The 27,228-nt window shown below is 34.8% G+C and overlaps 1 protein-coding gene across 1 annotated transcript in view; it reads left to right on the forward strand.

Moving 5' to 3' along the window:
* The window catches only part of LOC150097811 (N-acetylated-alpha-linked acidic dipeptidase 2-like), a 309,838-nt gene that overhangs the window by 122,953 nt on the left and 159,657 nt on the right, over positions 1–27,228 (forward strand). The window contains exons 6-7 of the mRNA XM_090406796.1: positions 3,320–3,495; positions 17,703–17,822. Coding sequence (XP_090262922.1) covers positions 3,320–3,495; positions 17,703–17,822 — 296 coding nt within the window. The remainder of the gene's footprint in view (positions 1–3,319; positions 3,496–17,702; positions 17,823–27,228) is intronic.

The following is a 27,228-nucleotide window of genomic DNA, read 5'->3' on the forward strand; positions in this document are numbered from 1 at the left end:
GACCAGACTCTGTTTTTTGCTTCTTCATCTGGTAACACATTTTGGAAGGTTTCAGTTTGCATAACAAAATTTTTTTTCTGAGACTGGTTTGCTAGTCCTGTGCTCAACCCTCCCCATTTACCTGGGCTTGGGACCAGCATGTCAAGTTTTCACTAAGCATGGCTGGGTTATCTGAGGATGACACCAATTAGTTATTGTTTATTGATTTGATTTCTATATATTTTGAGTGGGAAGTAGACTGATGTTTGATAGGTCCGATATTCACTACAGCTGTAGGATGAGAAATTAATTCACTCACTCACTCACTCACTCACTCACTCACTCACTCACACACACACACACACACACACACACACACACACACACACACACACACACACACACACACACACACACACACACACACAGCACAATAATTTGGAATCATGACGTGTCACTGCACTGGAGAGCCTGAACTAATATACAGTTATCCCTCGACTTGCGTCCTTTCAAAGATACATCCATGATCCCATACGGCTACGCTGTTGAGCAAGATGCAAGCAAGCGTAAGGTAAAGCATATATATTGGCTCATCAGTTCCTCTATTGATTTTCTGTTTGAAAAATGGGTTATTTGTGTATTTATCATTAAATATTTTGAGAAGTTTTGTGAAACAATGTTCCCTACACGCACAATCAAAAAACCTAGTTGAAGAATCACAGAAAAAGAGGCGAGCAGTTAATTTGAAACAAAGTCACGAAATATGTAAAAGCTACTTGCACATGGATAGAGGACCTGAACCAAAAGCGCATACCCCTTAGCACTATGACCATAACCACCAAGGCACTAAGTCTCTTCAACATGTTGAAGGACAAAGCAGGTCCCAATTGCGACTTCGAATTCAACGCTTCTTCCAGTTGATTCATGAGATTCAAGCAAAGTTTTGTGCTGCATAATGTGAAAATGTATGGTGAATCTGCAAGTGCCGATGAGAAGTCTGCCAAAGGGTTTTTGGAGAAATTGGATAAAATTATTACGGAGGAAAATTATTTGCCATAGTAAATATTTAATATGGATGAGCCTCCTTCCTTTTTTCAGAAAAAAATGCCACCGAGTGAACATTCATTCGCAAAAAGCTAAAATTTATGCCTGGTTTCAAAGCTGAAAACCCATATTACGATTCAGTTAGGGGTAATGTGGCTGAATATAAACTGAAACTATTTCTGAAACGCCACAGTGAGAATTGACGCGCCTTCAAAAACATTAGGAAGTATATTCTTCCAATTCATTATCGGAGCAATAAGAAGTCGGGCAATTAAGGCATCCTCAAAAATTGTTTGAGGATGCCTTAATCATCTGTTATGCGAGTGAAATGGAAAGCTATTGTGTGAAAGAAAATGTAGAATTTAAAATTTTATTAATTCTAGATAATGTTCCAGGTCATCCATCTTATACGTCTTATAGCGGTGATCTTCATCGGTTGATCCAACCGATGCATCAGGGAGTTCTTGCAGTGTTTAAGGCTTATTATCTATGGAGAAGTTTTTCACAAGCCATTTCTGCTACTGAAGGAAATGATCAGACTTTCATGCAATTCTGAAAAACATTCAATATTTATCATGCTATTAAAAATATTATTGTGGTTTGGGACAAAGTGACCTCAATGTATGACTGGCATATGGAAAAAGACATTAAAATGGTTTGTGCATGATTTTGGAAGTTTGTAATAGATAGTGAGCCTAGCAAACAATCTGAATGTCAGAGTGATGATGACATAATTCAGCTCATAGAAATTGCCCCTGAAGATTTGACCAATGAAGAATTGGTCGAACTGGAGGAACAACCTGTTGCAGAAGAGGGAAAAGAGAAACAAGAAGAGGTAGTTAAACAATTCACAGAGAAGGGTTTTGCAGAGATGTTCTCTGAAGTTAGCAATGTTCTCAAAATGGCTGAAAACATGTACCCCAATGTCGAACGCTACTTATTAGTAGAAATGAAAGTAAATGATGCGTTTGCTTGCTATAAACAAATTTATGATGAAAAGATGAAGAGGAATAAGCAAAACACATTGGATGTGTTCATCAGAAAACAAAGATTACATCAGAAGACCCACAGCCTGATTGTTTACATAGGGAAGGTAATGAAGATGTGATTGTGGAAGATTTGGAAGATTATTCTCCTGTTTTATAGTGGCAATAACACATAGTACAGTTTATGATAAGGTTTAAAAATTAAAATGACAGTGTACTTATTATGGTTAAGTACCTAACCCCTATAACTCTGTTGATTTAATGTATCGACTTACATCCTGCCAGATGGAACAGAACCCAGACGTTAGTTCAAGGGATGACTGTATTGTGTTTCATTAAGTTTGTAAAATGTATAAGATGCGTATTTCTTGTTCACAGTATGTTCTTAAGGCTCTTTTCAGGCTATTGTAGCTTGTAAGGTTCCTGTATACAGAGAAACGTCCTGGTTATAGGACTTTTCCCTGTATTCAAAAGTTAGTTTATTTAGCATATTTGGAATGTAGAAGCTTCGAGTGGCCTTTCCATAATGACTTATTATATTTATATGTAATATAATTATTGTCTGAGATCTTGTTATATGGTATGTATTTCTAGCTGTCCTGTAGTTGCCATCAAAATAATATTTTAGATAGCTGCATAGTGACATAAGTGTTTTGCTGTTAGTATTTTGCGCTCTGACATTGTAGTGTATATAAAGTTGATATTGTCTCTTTGTTCCCAAAAAATCCGTTTTATAATTTTGTACTATAATGATATTAATCTATTTAGTTTGTAGTGTGCACAGAATTCATATGTTGTTATAGCATATCTTAGTATATTTTGGTATAGTGTTTTTAGGCATGTGGGAACCATCTCTTTTAACATGTAGAGTTTGCCAGTTATTGTTTGGAGTTTGTTTTGTAGATGGTTTATGGCTATTCCAGTGCAACAATAATATGTGTAAGGACTTTTCCCATCTGTTAAAACATTTCTAATGGTTTTCTTGAGACCCCATTTACTTTATTCTAGCCAGTGTAGCCTTTTGTTTAGGATGGCAGCAAATGACTCTGAACATCTGTCAGCTTCACATTAACTCATTCTGATTTCTGTTAATATCTACTATTTTGCATATCTATTCTTATAATCTTTGTGGTTGATTATTTGAATGTCTTTTAAGAATACAGTGTATGTTGATTAATATGCAACACAATTCTGTTAGAATCACTACCTTTTAGTTTTTTTCTTCTTTATTTATGCTACTGAACTCCGTATTATTTTATTTATTTATTTTTGTGGAAGTTTTAATCACTGTTTACTACAATTTATTACAGTGCTCTAGGTGGGCAGAATGCACCTGTTGCTTGGAAAAGTGGATTTGATATTGCTTATCACATTGGGCCAGGATTTGCAGAGAAAGGCTCGAAGCTTTATTTGGAAATAAACAATGTTTATGTCAACAAAACTATTTATAATGCTTTAGGCTACATTAGTGGAAAAACAGAACCAGGTAATGCCCTTTATATGAAAAAATACAGAACATAATTCTCTTAATCATATCAACAAGATATTTGTAACTTTTAACAGTTAATTAATGATAATTACAAAACTAATTGTGGCATTCATACATCGTCAGTTCATATAATACTATGTTGCAGAAATATATGGACTACTTCCCAGTAACAAACCAGATGTCGTAACACGTATAATAACAAGGGAATGTATGCTAAATAATTATATTTATGTATTATACTGGAACTTAGCTGATTTCCAGTCAGTTATCATCATTGGTAACTACTATTAGTAACTACTATTAAAAAGCACAACATGCATAGAATTGCATGTTGTGCTTTTTTTCTTTCTTTTTTTTTTTTTTAAATGTGGTTTCCACCCATGAAAGGTTATTAGTAAACCTATAGTACATTTTGTAAAATTATGGAGACAACTGCCACGTTTGAGTAAAACTTTAGTTTAATATAAACCAAAATCAACACTCAACATTTCGACCTTCATATCAAGGTCATCTTCTGGAGCATATACACTATGTACAGAGAAACAAGCTGCACTACAATCTACATGGTTTGCTAAAGTTACTGACCAACCGTTACAACAATTATAGGCCAATAATTGTTGAACGCCTTCCCTACGTCAACGCTAGAGCTCTGTTATTATTATTATCTATTGGTTACAAAATGACATTGGACTGGAGAGCAACATGTTTATATATATATTAAAAACATGAAGAAAAAAGCTGAGAAATTACTTAAGTCTGTCACTTCTTGAGTCAGACACGGTTAAAAATCTTATACCCCATTACACCCATTCTCCCAGAATATATGGTGTTCCTAAAGTATACAAACAAAACGTACCGCTTCAGCCAATAGCTGAAGGAATAGATAGCCCTAATTATCACCTAGCCAAGAAATTAGCATCAACACTCAAGGAGTTGGTAGGTCATTTCCCTTTCCTAAACAAAATTAAAAACATAACACTCGGCAAAGATGATTTATTAGACAGTTTCGACGTTTCTGCCCTTTTCACAAATGTCCCAATCAATGACACGATTCTTCTCCTACTGAACAAATTTCTGCCTGACATTACGGTGTTAGATCCTAAATGAAGGAATCTTGGAAAGAAATCATTCATTTGGAATCTAACATATAAAACTTGCTGACAAAGAGAAATACCTGCACATCAGCTGTAATTAAAAATGAAACTTATGTAAAATTTGTATTCTTTATTTCAAGTGCCTTATATTTAAGCTGATGTGATTATACTAAGATTTCATTTTTAAGTATGTCTAAAAGGAGAGATAATCTGATTTAAATTTAAGCCTCACTTAAGCTATGTAAAATTTACTGTGAGTCATCTAAAAAGTTGCTAAGTAATAATTCCTGGAAGGCATAAAGCTACACATGTACGGCTATAGCTTACTCGGAAAATTACGTTGCCATGTATTTTGTGAATCCAAGTATAACAGCATCATAAAAGCAAAGGATGAACCCAAAGGGGTGAAAAGATAAGGGCAGTGTGCAAAAAGGGAACTGAGAAAAGAGGGTGCTCTATAGAAGAATATAAGGGGTTGATCCCGTATCAGAAGACTCTCTCTGGTTGTAACGTTTTCCTGCTTTGGTGGTTTGGAAGTTAGCGGGCAGTTTTGTGTAAGGGGTGAAGTCTGTGATAAGATGTCGGACTGCGAGCGTTCTTAAAATGAAGTAGGATTCTATGCAAAGCTGAAGGTAAAAATTCCAGTCCTTGCAGAATCAAGTCATCGCTGAAAAGTCCCATCGAGTTGTTCCTGAAACGCAAAGATTTGAGTCCGTTTTTGGCAGAAGGAATGAAGATAGCGTAACCCATATGTTGCCGTATGGACTGCCAATAGATGAGAAGTATCCAGACATACACGTGATGCAGAACGATGCGGAAGTAGCTCGGTAAGGTGCAGTTACTCTAATTTTGTGTGAAAGTTCATTAGAAGAGAGAAGATTGTTTACGAATGTGAAATTAAGAACTGTATTCTAAAGAACTGTGTGGACAGTCTCTGTTTACAAAGTTAACCTCCTTTGAGAGTAAGAAGAATTGTTTGTAAGAGATCTTTTGTAATTTTGTATGTGATAAGATTAACTTGATGCGATAAGAATAGTAGAATTTAGTATCTCAGTAACATTAGAATGTTTGTTAGTTTTCTCTTGTGAGTAATACTACTGAAAGGTATTTAGCTTAACTTCATATCATTTGCTATCTATCCCAATATGCAGTTACTGTGTTTAGCATGCTTTATAAGATTTAATTAATTTAGAAAGTGTTACCCTCTTAATTCGAGTTTTATTTAGTATTAAGCATAATTGAGTGTATGAATTTTGTATTGTGTTTTAGATATTCCAATAAACATGTCCTATTTACCTGAACCTGAGTCATGCCTGATTACGATTCCAACTTACTACTTATAAAAATAGAACCAATTTTGGCGTGAAGTATTTAGAGAGTGAATATAATAATAGATTTAGGTCACGACTGCAATAATCTGAATCTATACGCCAGTTTAAATAAGATATTGTGTGAGAAAACTAAGAATCTAGTATTGTCTCCCTGAGTAAGGATCTTTTCTACTATAGGATACTGGCTGGTGCAGCAAAATATAAATTCGCCAGTATCCGAAGAGGAAACAATCCTAGATATAAGAATAAGATTAAAGTAAGTGAAATAAGCATAAATCATATAGAAACATTGATATAACAATGGCCCTCTTTGTCCACGTACTACATTCCAGTTACTTCGTGTAGCAAAATAAATTTTACCTGCAAAAAGAAGGTACGGCTATAGGCTCACCACTATTCCCCCCCCCCCCCCCCCCATTGCTAACTTTTATGTGGAAGCTTTTGAGCAAAGTGCTCTTGATTCCTTCACTCTAAAACCTACAGTGTGGCTTAGATACATTGATAAAGTGTTTTACTTCTGACCCAGCTCACAGATCCATAAGTTAAAACTGGTTTGACCACTCTCTTGTATACAGCTAATTTAGTGTTCCGACTAATAGAGGTGTCTGAAACAAAAAAGCCAAAAACTGGTGAGATCTTTCTGAGCAATAAATACAAAATGTTATATTCAGGAAATGACAATCAAGGAAAAGAAGGAGTAGCCATAGTATTCAACACAAAATATGAGGCTAATCTTGAATGGCAGACAGTGTCAAGTAGAGTGATTTGGGCAAATATCAGAATGGGAACTGGACAATGAGACTTATTTGTGCCTATGGTCCCACAGAAGGCTCTACTAAGATAGAAGTGGAGTAATTTTTTGAGGCTCTAGAGAAAGCTACGGACACAATGAAAAAGGAAAAGTTGGTCCTGTTGGGGATCTAAATAGCAGAGTAGGAAGTGATTGTCAGACATACAAAACTAGTTTGGGAAAATTTGGAGAAAAGAGCAAAGCTAATAATAATGGCAAATACCTGTTGGATTTCTGCTCAGGACATGGACTGGTTATTACTAACACCATGTTCCAACATAAAAATGTGCACAAATTCACATCGAGAGAAGAGACAAGGAATAAGAAAAGTCTCATGACTATGTTATTGTTGATAGTGATGTTTTCTCCCTGGTGCAAGACATCAGAGTGTACAGAGGATTTGAAATTGGAAGTGATCACTATTTAGTCTTGAGCAGAATAAAATTGAATTTCATATCGAAAAGAATGACATGTAAGAAAGTTTTAAAGCGAATAAAAGTTGAGCAGCTCTCAGATGTGAACTGTAGACTAAAATACACAAAGATTATTGGAAAAAAAATGAAAGAGTTTGAGAACAGCAACCAAACCTTGGAGATTCAGTGGCAAGCCTTGAAGAAAACCCTGATTGATTCAGCTAGAGTGGCATGTGGTGAGGTTCTGTTGTTTCAAGGATACTTGTGACATAAGGCTGAATGATATAATCACGTGGAGGAAAGCGTGGAGGCCTTGCTCCATCGCCCCAACCTGAATCGTAATGACTGTATGTCTATATCAAAAATCTGGGAAAGTCTAATCAAGATTACTCATTAATTAATTTTTTTTTTTAATAGGAAATTCCGTCATGTTTGTACTTCAAAATATTCCATTTCATACTTAGTGATTTAAAATCACGTGCCGTGTTATAATTTTAACGATCTATTGTTAGTATTCTAGCTTGTATTTTTAAACTGTTCTAGTATTACCACTGACGATGGTCTGCTATTTCCAGACCGAAATATTTGGTTAAATAAATATCTTTCTTGTGATTACGTGATTATATCATTCATTGTGGTGAGGTTGTCTGCAAGAATAGAAAACTTAGAACTCCATGGTGGACACAGGAAGTTAAAGAGGCAGTGGAGGAAAAGAAGAAAGCATATCAAAAGTTCCTGGTAAATAAGTCAGCTTGTGCTCTTAGAGAATACAGAGACAAATGTAAGAAAGTTAAACAGTGTGTAAAACTAGCTAAACAAAAGTCATGGGAGGACTTTGGCAAGAACATAGAAAATAAATATCAAGAAGGTGGCAAAATATTCTGAAGGTTGTTGAAGAAGCTTAGGAATGGAGGAAAGAGTGCTGTAAAAGGAGTTAGAGATGATAAAGGTGACATGAAAACAGGAGAAAAAGATATCCTTGAAGTATGGAGTAATTACTTTATAAATTTGCTAAATGAAACAAGCATTGATGACAGCACAGTGATAAAAAAAAACACTGACCAGGCATGCAGTCAGGAATATGTATCCATACTTGAAGTAGAAAAAGCCATCAAAGTCTTGAAATGTGGAAAGGCAGCAGGAGTAGATGATATTCGAGCAGAAATGGTGAAATATGGTGTTATAAAAGTCTTACAGTGGCAGCACTGCATAGTTCAGAATGCCTGGAAAGAGGGACGAATTCCCAATGATTGGAGAAGAGCTCTCATAGTACCCATATATATATAAAAAGGGAAATAAAACTGAATATGAGAATTACAGAGGTATATCCCTACTGAGTGTTCCTGGTAAGATATATGCAAGTATACTTGAGAACGGTTGAAGAATTGTGGAAGAAAAACTTGGTGAAGAACATGCTGGATTCAGGTCAAATAGAGGCTGTCAGGATCAGATCTTCACTTTACAACAAATAGTGGAGAAATCATGGGAATATAACAAAGATCTGTATTTAAGTTTTGTCAATTTGGAAAAGGCATATGACACAGTGCCAAGAGAGAAGCTATTCAATACGCTACAGTTATATGGTGTCAATGGGACATTATATCAAGCAATACTTAATCTTTATTTGAGTGGTAAGTCAGCAGTTAGAATTGAAGGAAGTGCAGGAAGATGGTTTAATGTTAAATCTGGTGTGAGACAAGGATGTACATTATCCCCTCTGTTATTCATTATCTATATGGATCACATTATGAAGGAAAGTGGTATTAAACCTGATATCAAAATTGGAGATGTTAATGTTAGCTCTTTGCTTTATGCGGATGATGTTATACTTCTAAATAAATCCGCTACAAGTCTGCAAGTTTCTCTGACCAAATTGAATAACTGTTGTAATAGATATGGTATGAAGGTCAGCAATAAAAAGACAAAGACAATGAAAATAGGCAGAATCATTGAAAATGTCAACCGCATTGTGAATGGAGAAGAGAACCTATGGAACAAGAAAACATTTCAGCTACTTGGCACGATTTTTAGTGAAGATGGTAAATTAAATATGGAAATAAACAACAGAATCAACAAAGCTGGTAGGAAGTCAATTGAATAAATTCATATCGAATAAGAGAGAAATTAGTCGGAACACTAAATTAACTGTATATAAGACAGTGTTCAAACCAGTTTTAACTTATGGATCTGAGAGCTGGGTCAGAAGTAAAACACTTGACTAGAGACCGCAGATATGAGAATCCTGAGAAAGATTAGAGGCGTGAACAGATGGCATCAATGGCAATATCATATTAAAAACGAGGATATTAGGAAAGAACTTGACATTGTCGGTATCCAGGAAATGCGTTAGCAGAGCTAATCTAATGTGGTATGGTTACGTAAACAGAATGGGTGAGGAAAGATTAGCAAAACAAGTGTTCTCTGCCAAGTTGGCAGGAAAACGACCCAGAGGAAGACCAAGCTATAAGTGGAATGATACGGTACAAAGTGCCTTAGATGATAGAAATATAAGATCTGATAATGTGGGAGTCTTGACAAGTAACAGACTGATTTGGAGGAAAATTGTTGATAGGAAGTTTGTAATAATGTAAATTTTTCATGTAGTACTATCATGTCCTGTACACCCCTTGAGGGTACATGGCAGGAATTTGATAATGACTAATTTCTCTCTTATTCCATATGAATTTATTCACTTGACTTCCTACCATACCAGCTTTGTTGATTCTGTTGTCTATTTCCATCGGCACGCTCTTAAACAAGAATTAAAAATTGTTAGCAACACATTTATAAATAATGGCTATAACAAAAATACTATTAATAAAGTCCTTCATGAAAAACTTCATCAAAAAAGAAATTAGATTACAGTAACACCTTAGCCATCCCATACATTAAAGGGTTATCAGAAAAAATCAACAGAATCCTACACCATTGTAATCTCAATGCCACCTTTAAACCACCTACAAAATTAAAAAACATAGTTAACTCCTCTAAGGATCCTCTCCTCCCATTAGCACATCCTGGAGTTTATTGCATCTACTGCACCTGTAACTTACCTTATATTGGTGAAACTGGACGTACAGTCTTTATACGTTTAAAAAAAAAAAAAAAAAAAAAAAAAAAAAAAAAACACAAAAGACACATTAAATATAACAATTTTGGTGAGCAGGCCTCTCAGATCGCGCGCTCAACACCGTACACCAAATTGATTGGAAAAGTACCTGCTCTCTACACCAGTGCTTCCCAAACTTCTGGATGTCAGGGCCACCTTTGCAAAAATTAAAATATTTCACGGCCCCCCTCGAAAAAAAATCGTAATAGAGAGATATATTGTTATAATATTTATTGTGTTTATATTCAATATAAAACATACACAGCGAATATTGCAAAAATCAAATGCATATATTACATTTTTGCCTCTTACCGTTTGGTTCTGAAGATGATGAGGGCTGTTCTGGTAAAATATGAAATACTGTCCTTTATTTTTGAGTCTGTTTCTGCTTCTTCTGATTAAGACGGATAAGTGGCTGATTAAAAAATAAAAAAAATATGGGATTTTTTTTATTTTTTATCAGCCACTTATCCATCTCAGGGTTAAATTTTTTAATGTAGAATAAATCAAATAATATCACCACTTACCGATACTGGCACACCACAGACTGATAACATGAAAATAGTGAATATTACCTGAATAAGGGAATCCCTCGACCAGGAACATTTTTCTCTTTTGTGACATTTCTCCCTTTACGGTAATTAAGCCTAACGCGAAACAGACAGCAAAGGCAGGTTATTAAAACGTGCATATGATTGGTGCGGTATTAACAAAAGATCGAGCAACTGAAAGATAAAAGCATAGCTGATAATTGAGTTGAAATGCTAACTCTCTTCAACCAAATTCCATATGTGAAACTGCCATAACATTTATTATATATATATATTACTTAGTTTTAACACTTTTACGAATTTTAACACGTTCAGTTGAATTTTATTGCTGCCTTGGGTAATCGAACTCACACACATCTAATTAATAACAATAGTTTTTAGTTAGATAGTGTGTTTGCCCATGCAACATATGGTTTTGTTTCAGTCTATACAGCATAGGTTCTGTATGAGGGGACATATGATTCATTAATTAGTGTGTTTTTATCCCAGTTGTCTTTAATTGCACTGTTTGTTGAGAAATATATTATACAGACTCCTCATACCTTATTCACCAGTATAATAAAAGTACTTGTTTTTATTGCCTCTGCAGTATAGTGGCTGTTAGGGAGGGCGTGTCATTTACCACTGCAAGGGAGTTACTATCTCCCCACATGAACTTGTTTAAGCTTTTTTTCATGTGTGAAGTATATGCGAAACTTTTATTGGTAACAGATAACTAGCTCGGATGACAGTGATAATATAAAACGAGTTTTGATATGTATATAAAGTCAATATCAACAGTCCCTGATTATGAACGCGTGATGAAAGGGACAGGAAGATTTGGAACCTCCCCGGAGAGCATTCGAAGTAAATACAATTAACCACTGCTTTGAAATGAAACATATGAATAAGCAATATTTACTAATATTTGTTAAGCGCCGAAATATGCAGGAAGCAAAGTTTGTGAACCAACACCAATGTGTGAATTTTTCCATTAAAATATAAAAAAATAACAAAAAAGAAATAATAAAAGTTAAATACGTTTCTTTTAAAATAAAAAAATCTACTTAGTCTTAAAACATTTTAAATTTGTTTTCATTATTTCACGGCCCCCCTCAACAAAACCTACGGCCCCCAAGGGGGCCGCGGCCCACAGTTTGGGAAGCGCTGCTCTACACCATACAAAAACCTGGTATGAAAAAAAAAATTTAAAGATGCCTACGAAATTCTGATTAACCACCCAAATATCAACAATAATGTTGGGATGAAAATTCCAAGAATCTGGATAGCAGATATTCAGCCTACTTAATACTTAGTATCCAGTATACTTTAGGACTTTAAGCAACCTTCAGCTAGTATTGGGAACTATTACATACCAATTGGTTGAAATTTATAATCATGTTTTTAATATATATATATATATATATATATATAAAAACATGTTGCTCTCCAGCCCAATGTAATTTTGTAACTAATAGATAATAATAGGACTCGAGCGTTTATCTAGTCAAGGTTTTTTTTTTTTTTTTTTCCCACCAGAGGTCAGGCCAATAATTGTTGTAACGGTTGGTCAGTAACTTAGCAAATCATGTAGATTGTAGTGCAGCTTGTTTCTCTGTATAAAGAGTGTATATACAGAGTGTATATAGTGTATATACATATCCAGAAAATGACCTTGATATGAATTTCAAAATGTTGAGTGTTGATTTTGGTTTATATTAAACTAAAGTTTTACTCAAACACAGTAGTTGTCTCCATAATTTTCCAAAATGTATTCTGATCACTGTGTAAGCTTAAAAGAAAGGAAACCTATAGTATATTTGTACTGCGGGTGGGATAAGGATTTTTTTTTTTTTTTCTCCCATTTTTATCAACATTTACATCACATACTCTCGCTTTATATGGACTGCTGCTGTTGGGCTATATATCATATATGCATTTAGTTTACTATCAGCTGGATATTATCATAGGTTGCTATATTGGTCATCAATTTGTGTGTGATTATAGCAGTTGGTGGATCCATGATCATTTGTGGATTATGTCATTATAAGGTGGAAATATGAGATAAATAAAAGAAGCTGCAGAAACAGCAAGCAGATGATGTAAATTGATGACAGTAGATAGGAATGAGTTATGAATAGGAATCATATGTTCCTTCTTCTCACTGTGCATTTGTAAATTCTCTTGGCCAGAAGTGCAAGGCATCTGCAGCTGTTCAGGTTTGTGTCAGAACAGTACTTCTTACCTGTGTAGAGACCAAGTAATGCTTGAATATGGCTTCTGTACTGAAAACTTGCCATAATTAGGCAGCATACTATTGGAATTCACATCTTTGAATTAACATTTCTATGCCTTTGAAAAAATATTGCTTTTGTGCAGAATAGCCTAAAACTGCATCTTTCACTTCATTGTTATCTGTAAATTTTCTTCCTTGAAGGTCTTTTTTCAGTTTTGAGAAGGGGAGGTAGTAGTTGCTGGGTGCTAGATCTAGGCTGTAGTATGAGTGTTCAATTTCCTGGAAGCCGCAGTCCTTTACTGCAGCCTTCACAACAATAGCCATATGGACTGGAGCGTTGTTGTGAAGCAGGTAAACACCATGACTCAGCATTCTCTGTCACTTCTCCTTTATGGATTTGCACATTTTGTGCAGGAGTGAAGCATAATATTCTGCATTCACGGTGGTATTCCTTTCCTCGAAGTCAATCAAGATAATTCCCCAGCAATCCCAAAAGATTGTTACCATGATCTTCTTGGTGGACTGAGTGACCTTGGCGCTTTTCATGGCAGTTCTTCGCCTGGTTTGTGCCACCCTATGGATTCCCTTTTGGAAAGAGGATCATAATAAAGGACTATGGTTTTATCCCATGACAATGAATTCTAGCACTTCTCTCTGATTCCCTTGGCAAAGTTCTAAAAACTTGCGAGAATAGGTCACACGATTGAAGAGAGAAGTTGGGACACCCACCTTGCACTGACCTTCATCATGTGAAGCTTCTCGTGAATGATGTGAAACATGGTTGTTATAGAAAGCCACAATCTAGTGTGTGGTGGTGGCAGTATTAATTATTATGTGACACCTCCAGGGAGTCCACAGACTCATTGAACGAGGTCACCCACTCTACACCTCTCTGTCTCCACCAACTACAATGAACCGCAACTATCATCATCTACACCAACGCTGTCTACCTCCCACCACTAGCATTTTCATAGACTATCACAAACATCCGTGCCCATGGCAGGATTCGAACCTGCAGCCTTTTGGCTGGGGAGCGGATATGCTAATCACTCGACCACCGAGGCCGGCCTTTTTTCTTTTGGTTTGGACTAGAGCCCTTTGTCATAGTATCCTAAATAATGAATTCTGAATGTTCTATTGTGTTGCTATGCCAAAGCCTGAGAGCCATACCTGTATTAATTTATCAGTCAAGAAACATTTGTGAAATGCTTGGGTATCTGGATGATTTCTGTGACGTAGTATATAGGTAAGGAAAAAAAAGATAATTTAAAGTATTTTGAAATTCCTTTCTGTAGGATTATCATATGAGATGTTATAGGAAATAACTATTTTCACTTTGTTTATAGTATGGTATGATCGTATTGTGTTACTAATTATAATAGTGATATGTTATCAACAGACTTATGTAGGGTTGTAAGACTTGTGCGAGGACTACTTCAGCTAACAATACCTTTTTTATGACTGTTTTTAAACTCCATTCTGTTAATGTCTACTGTTTGTGTGTGTGTTCTCAGGCTTTGGTCTGCTAAAGACTTGTAGCAGATATATTTACGAGGATATTGTCATCTGCATAGAGTAAATAATTAAGCTTAATATCTCTTATTAGAATGTCGGGTTTAATAGGTTGCAGAGATGAGAATGCTTTGGTGGATATGCGGTGTGACCAGAAAGGATCATCTCAGAAATGATTATGTAAGAGGAACAGTGAAAGTTATGAACTTAGGAGTAAAGGTACAGGAGGCAGGGTTGAGATGGTTTTGTCATGTGATGAGGAAAGAGGATGAGTATGTGGGAAGAAAGGTCATGCAAATGGATGTGCAGGACAGGAGGAAGTGCAGGCAGGCAAAGAAGAGATGGAGAGAGAGAGATGGCGGAGGAGGATTTGAGGATGAAGAACTTGGATGTGGTTACAGCCTAAGACAGGAGGATGTGGAGGAGACTCTATGAACAACTTAAGTGGGAAAAGCTGCAGACAAGAAGATTTCCAATTGGAGGGTTCATTTTTAACTGATTTTACAGTTGTGGCAGTGTTTGGATAAAGTGAGGGAGGAGGGCCAGAAGCTCAACACTGGAGAGATAAGTAGTGATGGGATGGTCCCCAGGGAGACATGATTAGGTTATAAACTAGCCTGAGGTCTAGGTGGCATTTCATCCATTTAGGGAAGGTATACTTGGCTGGCCGAGTGGTTAGCATATCCACTTCCCAGCCAACAGGCTGTAGGTTCGAATCCCACGTAGGCATGGATGTTTGTTATGTCCTCTCCCAATATAGACTGGGTCACCATGGGAGCAGTAGACCCAAAACCTCCCACAATGGGAGAGGCCTTCACCCTGTAGTGGGCAGAAAAAATAGGCTAAAATTTATTATTTTTTTTTATTTATACTTTTAATGTGGCACTACTTGTGTTGTCAGTGCCACATTTGTAAAAAAAAAAAAAAAAAAAAAAAAAAAAAAACATGCTAATACCACAGGAAAGTGGGGTTTACTGGTTGGGAGAGGCTATATGTGTACCTTTCAGAAGTCAAACTGACCATGAAATAAGAAGTAAAAAAAAATTAATATTATGAACATTGTTCTTTAAAATTTAGCTGGAAATTACAAAACAAATATTAAATTTAAAGAATTTTAAGATGTAGGTTACTTGTTTGGTTTCTGAAAAGTTGAGCACTAATCATGTGCTCAGATATTAAAATTGAAAAATTTACCGAAAGTGGAATCGATCAAGATTGGCTTATAACTGGCAGTGCCTGAAAATTATACCCAGAATTACACATTAAAAAGATTTAAAAAAAAAAACTTGTCTGAATTTTTTTTTTTTCATCATCATCAGTCATCAAATTCCTGATATATACCCTTGGAGGGTGTACAGGATAATTATGATAGTACTGTGAAAAACTTACACCTTTACTAACTTCTAATCATTAATTTTCCTCCAAATTAATCTGTTATCTCTCAAGACTAATATTATCAGATCTTATATTTCTATCTTCTAAGGCACTTTTTACTGTATCAATCCACCTACATCTTAGTCTTCCTCTGGGTTTTTTTTTATTCTGCCAACATGACAGAGAACACTTGTTTTGCTAATCTTTCTGCTCCCATTTTGTTTAAGTGATCATACCACCTGAGATTAGCTCTGCTAACACATTCCTGGATGCTAACCATGTTAAGTTCTTTCCTAATATCCTTGTTTTTCATATGATATTGCCATTGATGCCACCTGTTCATTTCCCTACTCTTTCTCAGGACTCTCATATCTGTGGTCTCTAGTCTTTAGTCAAGTGTTTTATTTCTAACCCAGCTCTCAGATCCATAAGTTTAAATTGATTTGAATACTGTCTTGAATATACAGCTAATTTAGTGTTTAGACAAATTTCTTTCTTATTCCATATAAATTTATTCAGCTGACTTCCTACCATACCAGCTTTACTAATTCTGTTGTCTATTTCCATATTTAATTTTGCATAAATAGCTGAAATATTTTACTTGTTCTATAGGTTCACCATTCAGGATATAGTTGATGTTTTCTTTTATTGCTGTTTTTTTTTTTTTTTTTTCAAAATGTTCATGTCCTTTATGTATAAATAAATCACATTTTTATATCAGCTTTTTTTTTTTTTGAATAAATATCTGTTAGAAGAATGATATACAGGGTTTTAGCAAGGTTTAAAACTATAAGCTTGCATACTTGCTGACATCTTGAATATAAGTAAACCGTGTAAAGTTATAAGTTAAGAGAACAGTGCAGTTTATTCTCTCAATTTTAATAATAATGATGCATTTCATTAATCTGTTACGATATTTTGAACGCTCTATTAAACACCATTTAAAATAGTTTAACTTCCTTTAATTTAGCCAGAATAATGTTGAAATGATTGGGCTACTTGTATGTAGAAGCTGATGACTTCATTTTAGGGTGTTACACCTTTTCACTACTTATATATGGGAATTTATTTATTTAGCGTGTAGCAATCTACGTGCAGTTATAAAGGTACATAAGTCAAAATAAATATATAGAAAGTAAGTGACAAACAATTAGAATAAAACAAAGACGCTTATACTTTCAACAAACAAAACACTTATAGGTTAATATCAAGTTGTCTATAACAGGCGGTGTCGCCTTCAGGAAGTCATTTCTTTGGCCTGTGTATGCACAAAGACTGCAGTCACATTCCGGTGAGGGAATTTTTCCCCACTTGTAGAGAGAGCTTGCACATCTTTTATGTCCGGTGGGAATCCTGTTCAGCGGTGTCCAAGTCTTTCGGCTCAGTTCCATACCCAGGATGTTGAGACGATGCCTATATATGGGAATTATATGATTTCTGCTTTCATTTGACCTCTGAATCTGGCTCCTACTAATGAGACCTCAGTAAAGGTTGAAACCTATTTGAGTAGTTGGCCTTTCTCATATTGCATAGCATTATACATGTCCAAAAAAAAAAAAAAGGTGTGTGGGAGGGGAGTTGTATTATGGGATACTAAGGTCAATTAAAGTAAAGTCATTAGCTTCTTCATAAAAGTAGCCAGTGGTGAAGATAAAGACATGCAAACTTTGTTTGTGGATAAAGGATTAAAACAACAATATAATTTCCTGGCAACTTTTAATTAACCAGAATAACTTAGTGTCAAAGTAACTTAATAAAACTAACTTAGAATTATAAAAGAAAAATTAAGTTTTCTAAATGTCTTTGTTTATTTAGACCGCTATGTTATAATTGGAAGTCGAAGAGACGCTTGGATGTATGGAGCAGTGGAATCTTCGGGAGGAACTGCAGCCATTTTAGAATTGTCAAGAGTATATGGAAAACTTTTAAAAGAAGGTAATTTTAATTTAGTTTTAAAAATGAAATTTTGGATTATAATCATTTTAATTGCAACTCGTTTCAGTTTTTCAGCGTTTTATTTGTTCTGAATTGAAAAAGCTTTAAAGAGACACTTTTTTAACGTTTGAAATATTATTATTTGAAATTTTTAAAAATTTTTATTTCAACATTTTTCTTCTAAGCAATCTAAAACCATTACTCTTTGTTGATGTGGTACATTAGTACTTCTGAACTTAATAAAGTGTCATGTTTTTAATTACTTATGTGTGTGTAAGTTCTGCTGCTAGTGTCTATCCTAGTCTGGATTTATGAGGTGTAAATAGTGTGTGTGTAAATAGATAGATACACAAAATAAACAGTACATGGATTTGAGACTTCATGAAACCTGATATATGTTTAGAACAAGTAGGGAAGCTTGCTTAATCCTTATTTGAATATAGGTAATTGGCCAATTTGTTGAGTGGATTGAAATTTAGAACACTGAATTTTCTTTCTCAGAATCTTCACTTCTGGTCCAAATCATTACTCTAATAGAAAGATTTCAGTCAAGTATATCAGGTATATCCAATTTATGAGATGCTAGCATTTCCAAATGTTTTTTTGAAGATTTGGAAAAAGTCAGTTTTATACAATTTTAAAGTCAAGAGTACTGCAACTGCTGTAATATAATAAATAAATTTTTGTTGCAAGTGAGTTTCTCCACATCTTGACTTACAATGACCTCACAAGATACTCCTTAAATCTACCCAGTGTTTTGCGTTCCGTAGATAGCATTTGTCACATTCCCAAGCACACATACTTGTCTTGGCTATAAACATGTTATAACTAATGAATTGGGGGGGGGGGGGGAGAATGATGATAAAAAGTATATAGCATAAGAGCTATTTTCATATGTTATTCCTTTTCACAAATTCAAGGGGGGGGGATAAACACCTAGAACATTTTTATCATTTTTGTTCAAGAAAGAAAAAGAACAAATTATTACAATTTCATGAAACATGGGGGTTAGAGTTTTAAAATATGTTCTTTCTTGTTGGAAGTTTTTTCACTTGATTACACCACAAATTAAAGGTACCGAGAAATTATATATTTGGTATCTTTAATTTGTAGTATAACCAAGTGAAAAAACTTCCAACAACTTTTCTCTAATCCAGAGTAATTTAATAATAAGGTGTGACATTTTTGGCAACTCGTATATATGGAAATATGACTTCTGCATTACTTCAACCTTGGTATCACCTCTGGGTCTGGTTCCCACTGATGAGACCTCAATAAAGGTTGAAACTGGTCTGGGCAGTGACCCACCCCCCCTCTCTCATAATGCATAGCATTATACATACTCATTAGGATATGTGCTTTGCATTATGGGATATTAAGGCAAGTGATGGGGAGTCATAAGCTTCTATATACGTTGCCCTAGTCCTGAAAATAGTTCGGGTGCAAACTTGTTTGCTTACACTTGGATAAAGGATTAAACCAAGTATATAATTTCTTGGTGTTTATCAGAACTTTCCATACCTCCTTCATACAAGAATTTTATGTTCATATTTTTTATTTATGATAAATGTACCATAAACAATATTTTTTTCATGTACAAGTCTATGTTAATATTCCTGCCATGAAATAATTTTTTAAAAAAAAAAAAGTTTTATTTTGCTATTTTTTCATATTTATATGAAAAAAATACATTTATATTTTCATATTTATATGAAAAAGTAATAGTTTCATATTTAATAATCATCTTTGCATTATTTAAAAGTTTGTATACAAAAAGGTGTACAATGATTTTTATACCTTTTCAAGCAGAACCTTTAGCCTATCATGGATCACAGGATGTCATATTAGTGGCTATCCAGTCATGATACTGACAAAAATATTGCTGTATCCAAAATCAGCTATAGGGAACATTACCTACCAGTGGAAACTTGAGTGCCATAACCTCAGCCAAAAAATGTAAGGAAGGCAAAAATCTAGGAATCTAATACAATGGCAACAAAAGGCACTTGGAGTGATATGGAAACTGTCGAAAAAAGTTCAGAGGAGTTTAGCAGATTCGAGTTAGTAATAGCAACTACATCATCCTTGCTGCACATAAATCACACATCAACTGTTGCAGTCAAACAGTTCATACCACCCCCTGCTGTAAAGAAATTGTGAATCCATAGAACATTGAAAGTCTATGGTGTTATTGACTGATGAATCTTTCTACACACTTTGCCCAATTTGGATGGTGAGTGCAAATGTGACAGAATGCCTTAGGTCTGAAGGCTATCATTCACCTATCAAGTTCAGTGGTGATAGTGTAATGGTCTAGTGTTACTCATTTTGGTGTAAACTCAGACTTTGGGTTGAAGTGCCTAGAAGGATGAGTATCAACAAATATGCAACATTTCTGGATTATACAGTACTTTATATGTTGTGGTAGTTTTGCAGTCTTCATCCAGTTGTTTAGCTTGAAACCTTGACTCCAGTTTTTACCAGACATATAAAAATGTCTAAAATGTCTAAAACGTCCAACGTCTAAAATGCATTTAAGTAAATCAATGGTTCAACATGTTAATCAATTCTCAATATTGTCAAGTATTATAATATTTCTACTAGTATGTACTCAGGAAATAATAATGACAGACATCTTCATTGTTTTCTTTGTATTATTTTTCATCTCTTTTCTTCTAAGATTTTTAAGTTGAAAAATGTTAGATGAAAATTTTTTCCTTCTAAAACTGCATACCTATTAAATTTGAATATGACTGTGATTCCTGTTTGCATATGAACAGCTCTTGGATTTCAAGTTGTGTTTTAGATGGACCAACTGACATATAATGAATGACACCAATAAAACAGAAGCGATTGACAAATATATATATTTTTTATTTGATGTTTTAATAATGTTTTCGCATTAACTAAAATTTTACATTAGTTTTTGTCTTTCTTTCTTTCTTGCTGGAGGAACAACCAACTGTGTGGTTTTGCAAAATACAGAGCAGAATGGAAAGATGTCTTCTAAACATAAGACTCAAAGATAAAATCAAAAATGAAGAAATAAGAGCTAAAACAAAATTTTTAGATATTGGAGAAAACATACTTCAAAAGAAATGGGTGGGACACATTACAAGACTCAAGGACAATAGATGGACAAAAGTTATACTGGAGTGGTGGCCATATGAAGGTAAAAGATCAGTGGGAAGACCTGAAAAAAGATGGTCAGATGATATAAGGAAAACAATTGGAATTCTCTGGCACCAACAAGCTCAGGATAGAAACAGATGGAGAGAATTGGGGGACACCTATATCCAGAAGTGGCTATAAAAAGAGTTAAAAGAAAGGTGTTCAGTACCAGACCAGAAGAAAAAAGGAAAATTTGGAAACCCTAAAGTGATACAGAAAAATGGAATGATATGAGATAATTAAGGCACTGGAAGCAGAAAAGAGGAGCTTTGCAATTAGCAAAGATGATTTGCAGAAGCTTTTGAAGAAGGCTAGAGCCTACACAGGATGCTGAGTCAGTAACAATGTATTTTTTCCCCCATCACATAGCTGACTTCAGGAACTTAATCGATCTATTCTCAGATCCCTCCGTCAGGCCTTTCTTCATTTTTGCATTTTAACAAATGCATGTAAAGTAGATTTTTTGGGAAACTATAAAAGTGCTCAGAGAAATTTCATCCTTTTACAGTTTTCAATTTCCCATAACAGCTGATTTAGAAAATTAACAGGATCATCGTAAGTGGTACATGCAGTCCCCAATTTAAGAGATCCAACTTACAATTTACAGTGTCAGGAAAACTTCATTGAAACTTTACACCAATCAGGAGTTAAAGAAAATCTAAGTGAAACTTCCAATGAAATTGCTATAGTCTCCATGAAGTGGATAGCTATGTTATTTTCATTACTTACTTAATCCTCTTCACACCTCCTGGGAGCATAGGTCTTCCACCACCATTTTCCACTGGACTCTGTTTTTTGCTTCTGCTTTTATTTGGTTCCAATTTTTATTAATATTTAATATTAATATTCTTTTCCTCTTTGTCTTTCCTGCCTTCTTTTACCCTGTGGGTTCCAGTCTAGTGCCTGTTTTACTATTATTTTATCTTCTTTCCTCAATACATGCCCCAACCACCTCCATTTCCTTTTGTGTATCTGTTGCAACATGGGTTTCTGGTGTTCTCTGCCATAGTTCTTCATCTGGTATTTGCTTTGGCCAATATATTCCCAGTATTATTCTTAAACACTTGTTTAGGAAGACCTGGACATTATTAACTATCTTTTTGTTTAACATCCACATTTCTGGTCCATACATTTACATTTGAGTTAAATATTCTCATTTTAGTTTTTATATACAAGTTCTTGTTTTTCCAAATATTTTTAAGTTGGTTGAAAGTTGAATAAGCCATCTGTTTCCTTCTATTTGTAGAAGTATCAGTAGTTCCTCCTTTTATTGATACTGTTGAACCAAGATATATAAACGCTTCTACTTCTTTGAACGGTGTTTCTTCTATTGTTATTTGTTTGTTTTGCTTTGCATTTATTTTCATCAACATTGTTTTATTTTTATTTATCCTAAGACCAACTTTTTCTACATGTATTGCTGTTTTTTTGCTTTATATGTTGGTGTTTCTATGAAAGTAAGCAGATGTCATCTGCAAAATCGAGATCGTGGAGTTCATTTTGAAGTAACCATTGTAATCCTGTATTTCCATGTAATACTTTTCTGATCTTCCAGATAACTAAAAACAAAGTAGGGAGAGTATACAACTTGCCTTACTCCTTTCTTTGTTTTAAATGGTTCTGAGAGGGTATTTCCATGTATTACTTTAATTTCAAAATCTTTATACTTTTTTTAAAATTATTCTTATTATTTTTTCTGGGAGTCCATAGTGTCTGAGTAGCTTCCATAGGGATGATCTGTTTACACTGTCGAAAGCTTGTTCAAAATCGATAAAATTTAAATATAAGCTTGCCTGCCATTCCAATGATAATTCATAAAGTTGCAGTGTGGTCGGCACATGATCTGTTGGCTCTAAATGCTGCCTATTCTGTCTTAGTTGTTTTTCTATTTCTCTTTTGATTCTTTCTAATATTATCCTTGCTAGTATTTTATTTATAACACTCAGCAATGTTATGCTTCTCCAATTTTTGCATTCAGATAGGTTCCCTTTTTGAGGTAATTTAACTAGTAATCCACCAAAAAACACTATCACAAATGGTTAAGTAGTAAAAGATTAGAAGATGAAATAGAATATAAAAGAATAAGAGCCATAGCTAAAAGAGAAGTCAGAAAAAGACATAGAGAATCATGGAATAAATTTGTTTCTAATTTAGAACATCATCATCATCATCATTAAATTCCTGCCATGTACCCTCAAGGGGTGTACAGGATATGACAGTACTACATGAAAAAAATACATCATTACTAACTTCCTATCTACAATTTTCCTCCAAATCAGTCTGTTACTTGTCAAGACTCCAACATTATCAGATCTTATATTTCTATCGTATAAGGCACTTTGTACCGTATCAATCCACCTATATCTTGGTCTTCCTCTGGGTTGTTTTCCTGCCAACCTGGCAGAGAACACTTGTTTTGCTAATCTTTCCTCTCCCATTCTATTTAAGTGACCATACCATCTGAGATTAGCTCTGCTAACGCATTCCTGGATGCTGACAATGTCAAGTTCTTTCCTAATATCCTCATTTTTAATATGATATTGCCATTGATGCCATCTGTTCACGCCTCTAATCTTTCTCAGAACTCTCATATCTGCGGTCTCTAGTCTTTGGTCAAGTGTTTTACTTCTGACCCAGCTCTCAGATCCATAAGTTAAAATTGGTTTGAACACAGTCTTGTATACAGCTAATTTAGTGTTCCGACTAATTTCTTTCTTATTCCATATGAATTTATTCAATTGACTTCCCACGATACCAGCTTTGCTGATTCTGTTGTCTATTTCTATATTTAGTTTACCATCTTCAGTAAAAATTGTGCCTAAGTAGCTGAAATGTTTTACTTGTTCCACAAGTTCTCCATTCACAACACAGTTGACATTTTCAATGATTCTGCCTATTTTCATTGTCTTTGTCTTTTTATTGCTAACCTTCATACCATATCTATTACAACAGCTATTCAATTTAGTCAGAGAATCTTGCAGACTTGTAGCGGATTTATTTAGAAGTATAACATCATCCGCATAAAGCAAAGAGCTGACATTAACATCTCCAATTTTGATATCAGGTTTTATACCACATTCCTTCATAATGTGATCCATATAGATAATGAATAACAGAGGGGATAATGTACATCCTTGTCTCACACCAGATTTAACATTAAACCATCTTCCTGTACTTCCTTCAATTCTAACTGCTGACTCACAACTCAAATAAAGACTAAGTATTGCTTGATATAATGCCCCATTGACACCATATAACTGCAGCGTATTGAATAGCTTCTCTCTTGGCACCTTGTCATATGCCTTTTCCAAATCGACAAAACTTAAATACAGATCTTTGTTATATTCCCATGCTTTCTCGACTATTTGTCGTAAAGTGAAGATCTGATCCTGACAGCCTCTATTTGGCCTGAATCCAGCTTGTTCTTCACCAAGCTTTTCTTCCACAATTCTTCTCAACCGTTTCTCAAGTATACTTGCATAGATCTTGCCAGGAACACTCAGTAGGGAAATACCTCTGTAATTCTCACATTCAGTTTTATTTCCCTTTTTATATATGGGTACTATGAGAGCTCTACTCCAATCATCGGGAATTCGTCCCTCTGTCCAGGCTTTCTGAACTATGCAGTGCAGCCACTGTAAGACTCTTATACCACCATACTTCAGCATTTCTGGTCGAATATCATCTACTCCTGCTGCCTTTCCACATTTCAAGCCTTTGATGGCTTTTTCTACTTCAAGTATGGATATGTATTCCTGACTGCATGCCTGGTCAGTGTTTTTTATCACTGTGCTGTCATCACTGCTTGTTTCATTTAGCAGTTTTTCAAAGTAATTACTCCATACTTCAAGGATATCTTTTTCTCCTGTTTTCATTTCACCTTTATCATCTCTAATTCCTTTTACAGCACTCTTTCCTCCATTCCTAAGCTTCTTCAACAACCTCCAGAATATTTTGCCACCTTCTTGATATTTATTTTCTATATTCTTCCCAAAGTCCTTCCATGACTTTTGTTTAGCTAGTTTTACACACTGTTTAGCTTTCTTACATTTGTCTCTGTATTCTGTAAGAGTAAAAGCTGACTTATTTGCCAGGAACTTTTGATATGCTTTCTTCTTTTCCTTCACTGCCTCTTTAACTTCCTGTGTCCACCAGGGAGTTCTGATTTTTTTATCCTTGCACACAACCTCACCACATGCCTTTCTGGCAGAATCAATCAATGTTTCCTTCAGAGTTTGCCACTGAATCTCCAAGGTTTGATTCCTGTTCTCAAACTCTTTCATTTTCTTTTCAATAATATTTCTGTATTTTAGTCTACTGTTCACATCTGAGAGCTGCTCAACTTTTATTCGCTTTAAAACTTTCTTACATGTTATTCTTTTCAATATGAAATTCAATTTTATCCTGCTCAAGACTAAATAGTGATCACTTCCAATTTCAAATCCTCTGTACACTCTGGTGTCCTGCACCAGGGAGAAAACATCACTATCAACAATAACATAGTCAATGAGACTTTTCTTATTCCTAGCCTCTTCTCTCCATGTGAATTTGTGCACATTTTTATGTTGGAACATGGTGTTAGTAATAACCAGTCCATGTCCTGAGCAGAAATCCAACAGATATTTGCCATTATTATTAGCTTTGCTCTTTTCTCCAAATTTTCCCAAAATATTTTTGTATGTCTCACAATCATTTCCTACTCTACTATTTAGATCCCCAACAAGGACCAACTTTTCATTTTTCATTGTGTCAGTTGCTTTTTCTAAAGCCTCAAAAAATTCCTTCACTTCTACCTTACTAGAACCTTCTGTGGGACCATAGGCACAAATAAGTCTCATTGTCCAGTTCCCCATTCTCATATTTGCCCACATTACTCTACTTGAGACTGACTGCCATTCAAGAAGATTAGCCTCGTATTTTGTGTTGAATACTATGGCTACTCCTTCTTTTCCTTGATTGTCATTGCCTGAATATAACATTTTGTATTTATTGCTCAGAAAGATCTCACCAGTTTTGGTCTTTTTTGTTTCAGTCACCCCTATTATGTCAATCTGGTACTTATCTAATTCCTCAGCTAGCTCCATTTCTTTGCCATTCAGGCTTCTTACGTTGATAGTACCGATCTTTAACTCAGGTGATGTTGAGTTGGGGTTTGTTTTCAGATTTGTTCCAGTAGCTGACTTTTCGCTGTTCGCCCTGGTTCCCTGGCGAAAACAACGGAGGCCTTGTTTAACCGGGCGGCGCCCCAGCCGGCATGAAATTTTGTCATGTTGTACCATCATTTTTTATTTTGGTTTAACCAATAAGAATACAATTTGGTCAGCTAAATCCCAAATTGCCAGCCCATCCTCGTTCGTTCAGTATCAAAGTAGATACCCAACAGGGTGCACCACGAGAAGGTGAGGATTGGACATTAGGTCAGAAGCCCTGGTCGGTTCTCCGCATTCCTTTAAAGGCTATGTGGAGGTCTCCTCTCAGTTATACAGCTTTAACCCTTAAGCACCCCTAATTTAGAACATGATTTATATAAAATAAGACCCAATGTATATAAGATTTTGAAACACTTAAATGTAGATACCAAAGAAAACATAAAATTAAAGATTGAATTGAAATTAGAAGAATTTCTAAATTACTACACAGAACTGTGCACAGACAAATATTTTAAAAAAGACAACTGGCAAACAATTGACGAAAATGAAAAAGGAAATAACTGAAGAAGAATTAGAAATCAACCTGAAAGAAACAAGAAATGGAAAATCACCTGGAGAAGATAAGCTAGGTTCAGAACTATATAAAAATACGCAGGAACAAGATTCAAAGGAAGACTCTTATTATTTTTAAATAAAATTTACTCAACTGGTATCCCCCCAATAGAATGGAAAAAAAGTAATTGTGATTCCTATATTTAAGAAAGGTAATAGAGATGATCCTAAAAACTATAGAGGTATCAGTATACTAAATTCCTGTTACAAAATATATAGCAGAATCTTAAATAACAAACTAATGAAATATTCCAAAAACTTTATTCTAGAACAGAATGGATTTAGAAAAGGACGATCATGTATAGACCCGGCCTTTTGCTTAAAATTAATAATAGAGAAAAGAAGAGAATACAATTTAGAAATACATATTGCATTTATTGACTTTGAAATTTGACAAAGTTAAAAGAAACATATTATTTAACATATTAAAAGAAAGACAAATACCAAATAATATCCTAAAAGCTATCACAAGT

Source organism: Typopeltis vanoorti, chromosome 17 (assembly GCF_054136105.1).
Source record: "Typopeltis vanoorti isolate ZY-2024b chromosome 17, IOZ_Tvanoo_1.0, whole genome shotgun sequence".
NCBI lineage: Eukaryota > Metazoa > Arthropoda > Arachnida > Uropygi > Thelyphonidae > Typopeltis > Typopeltis vanoorti.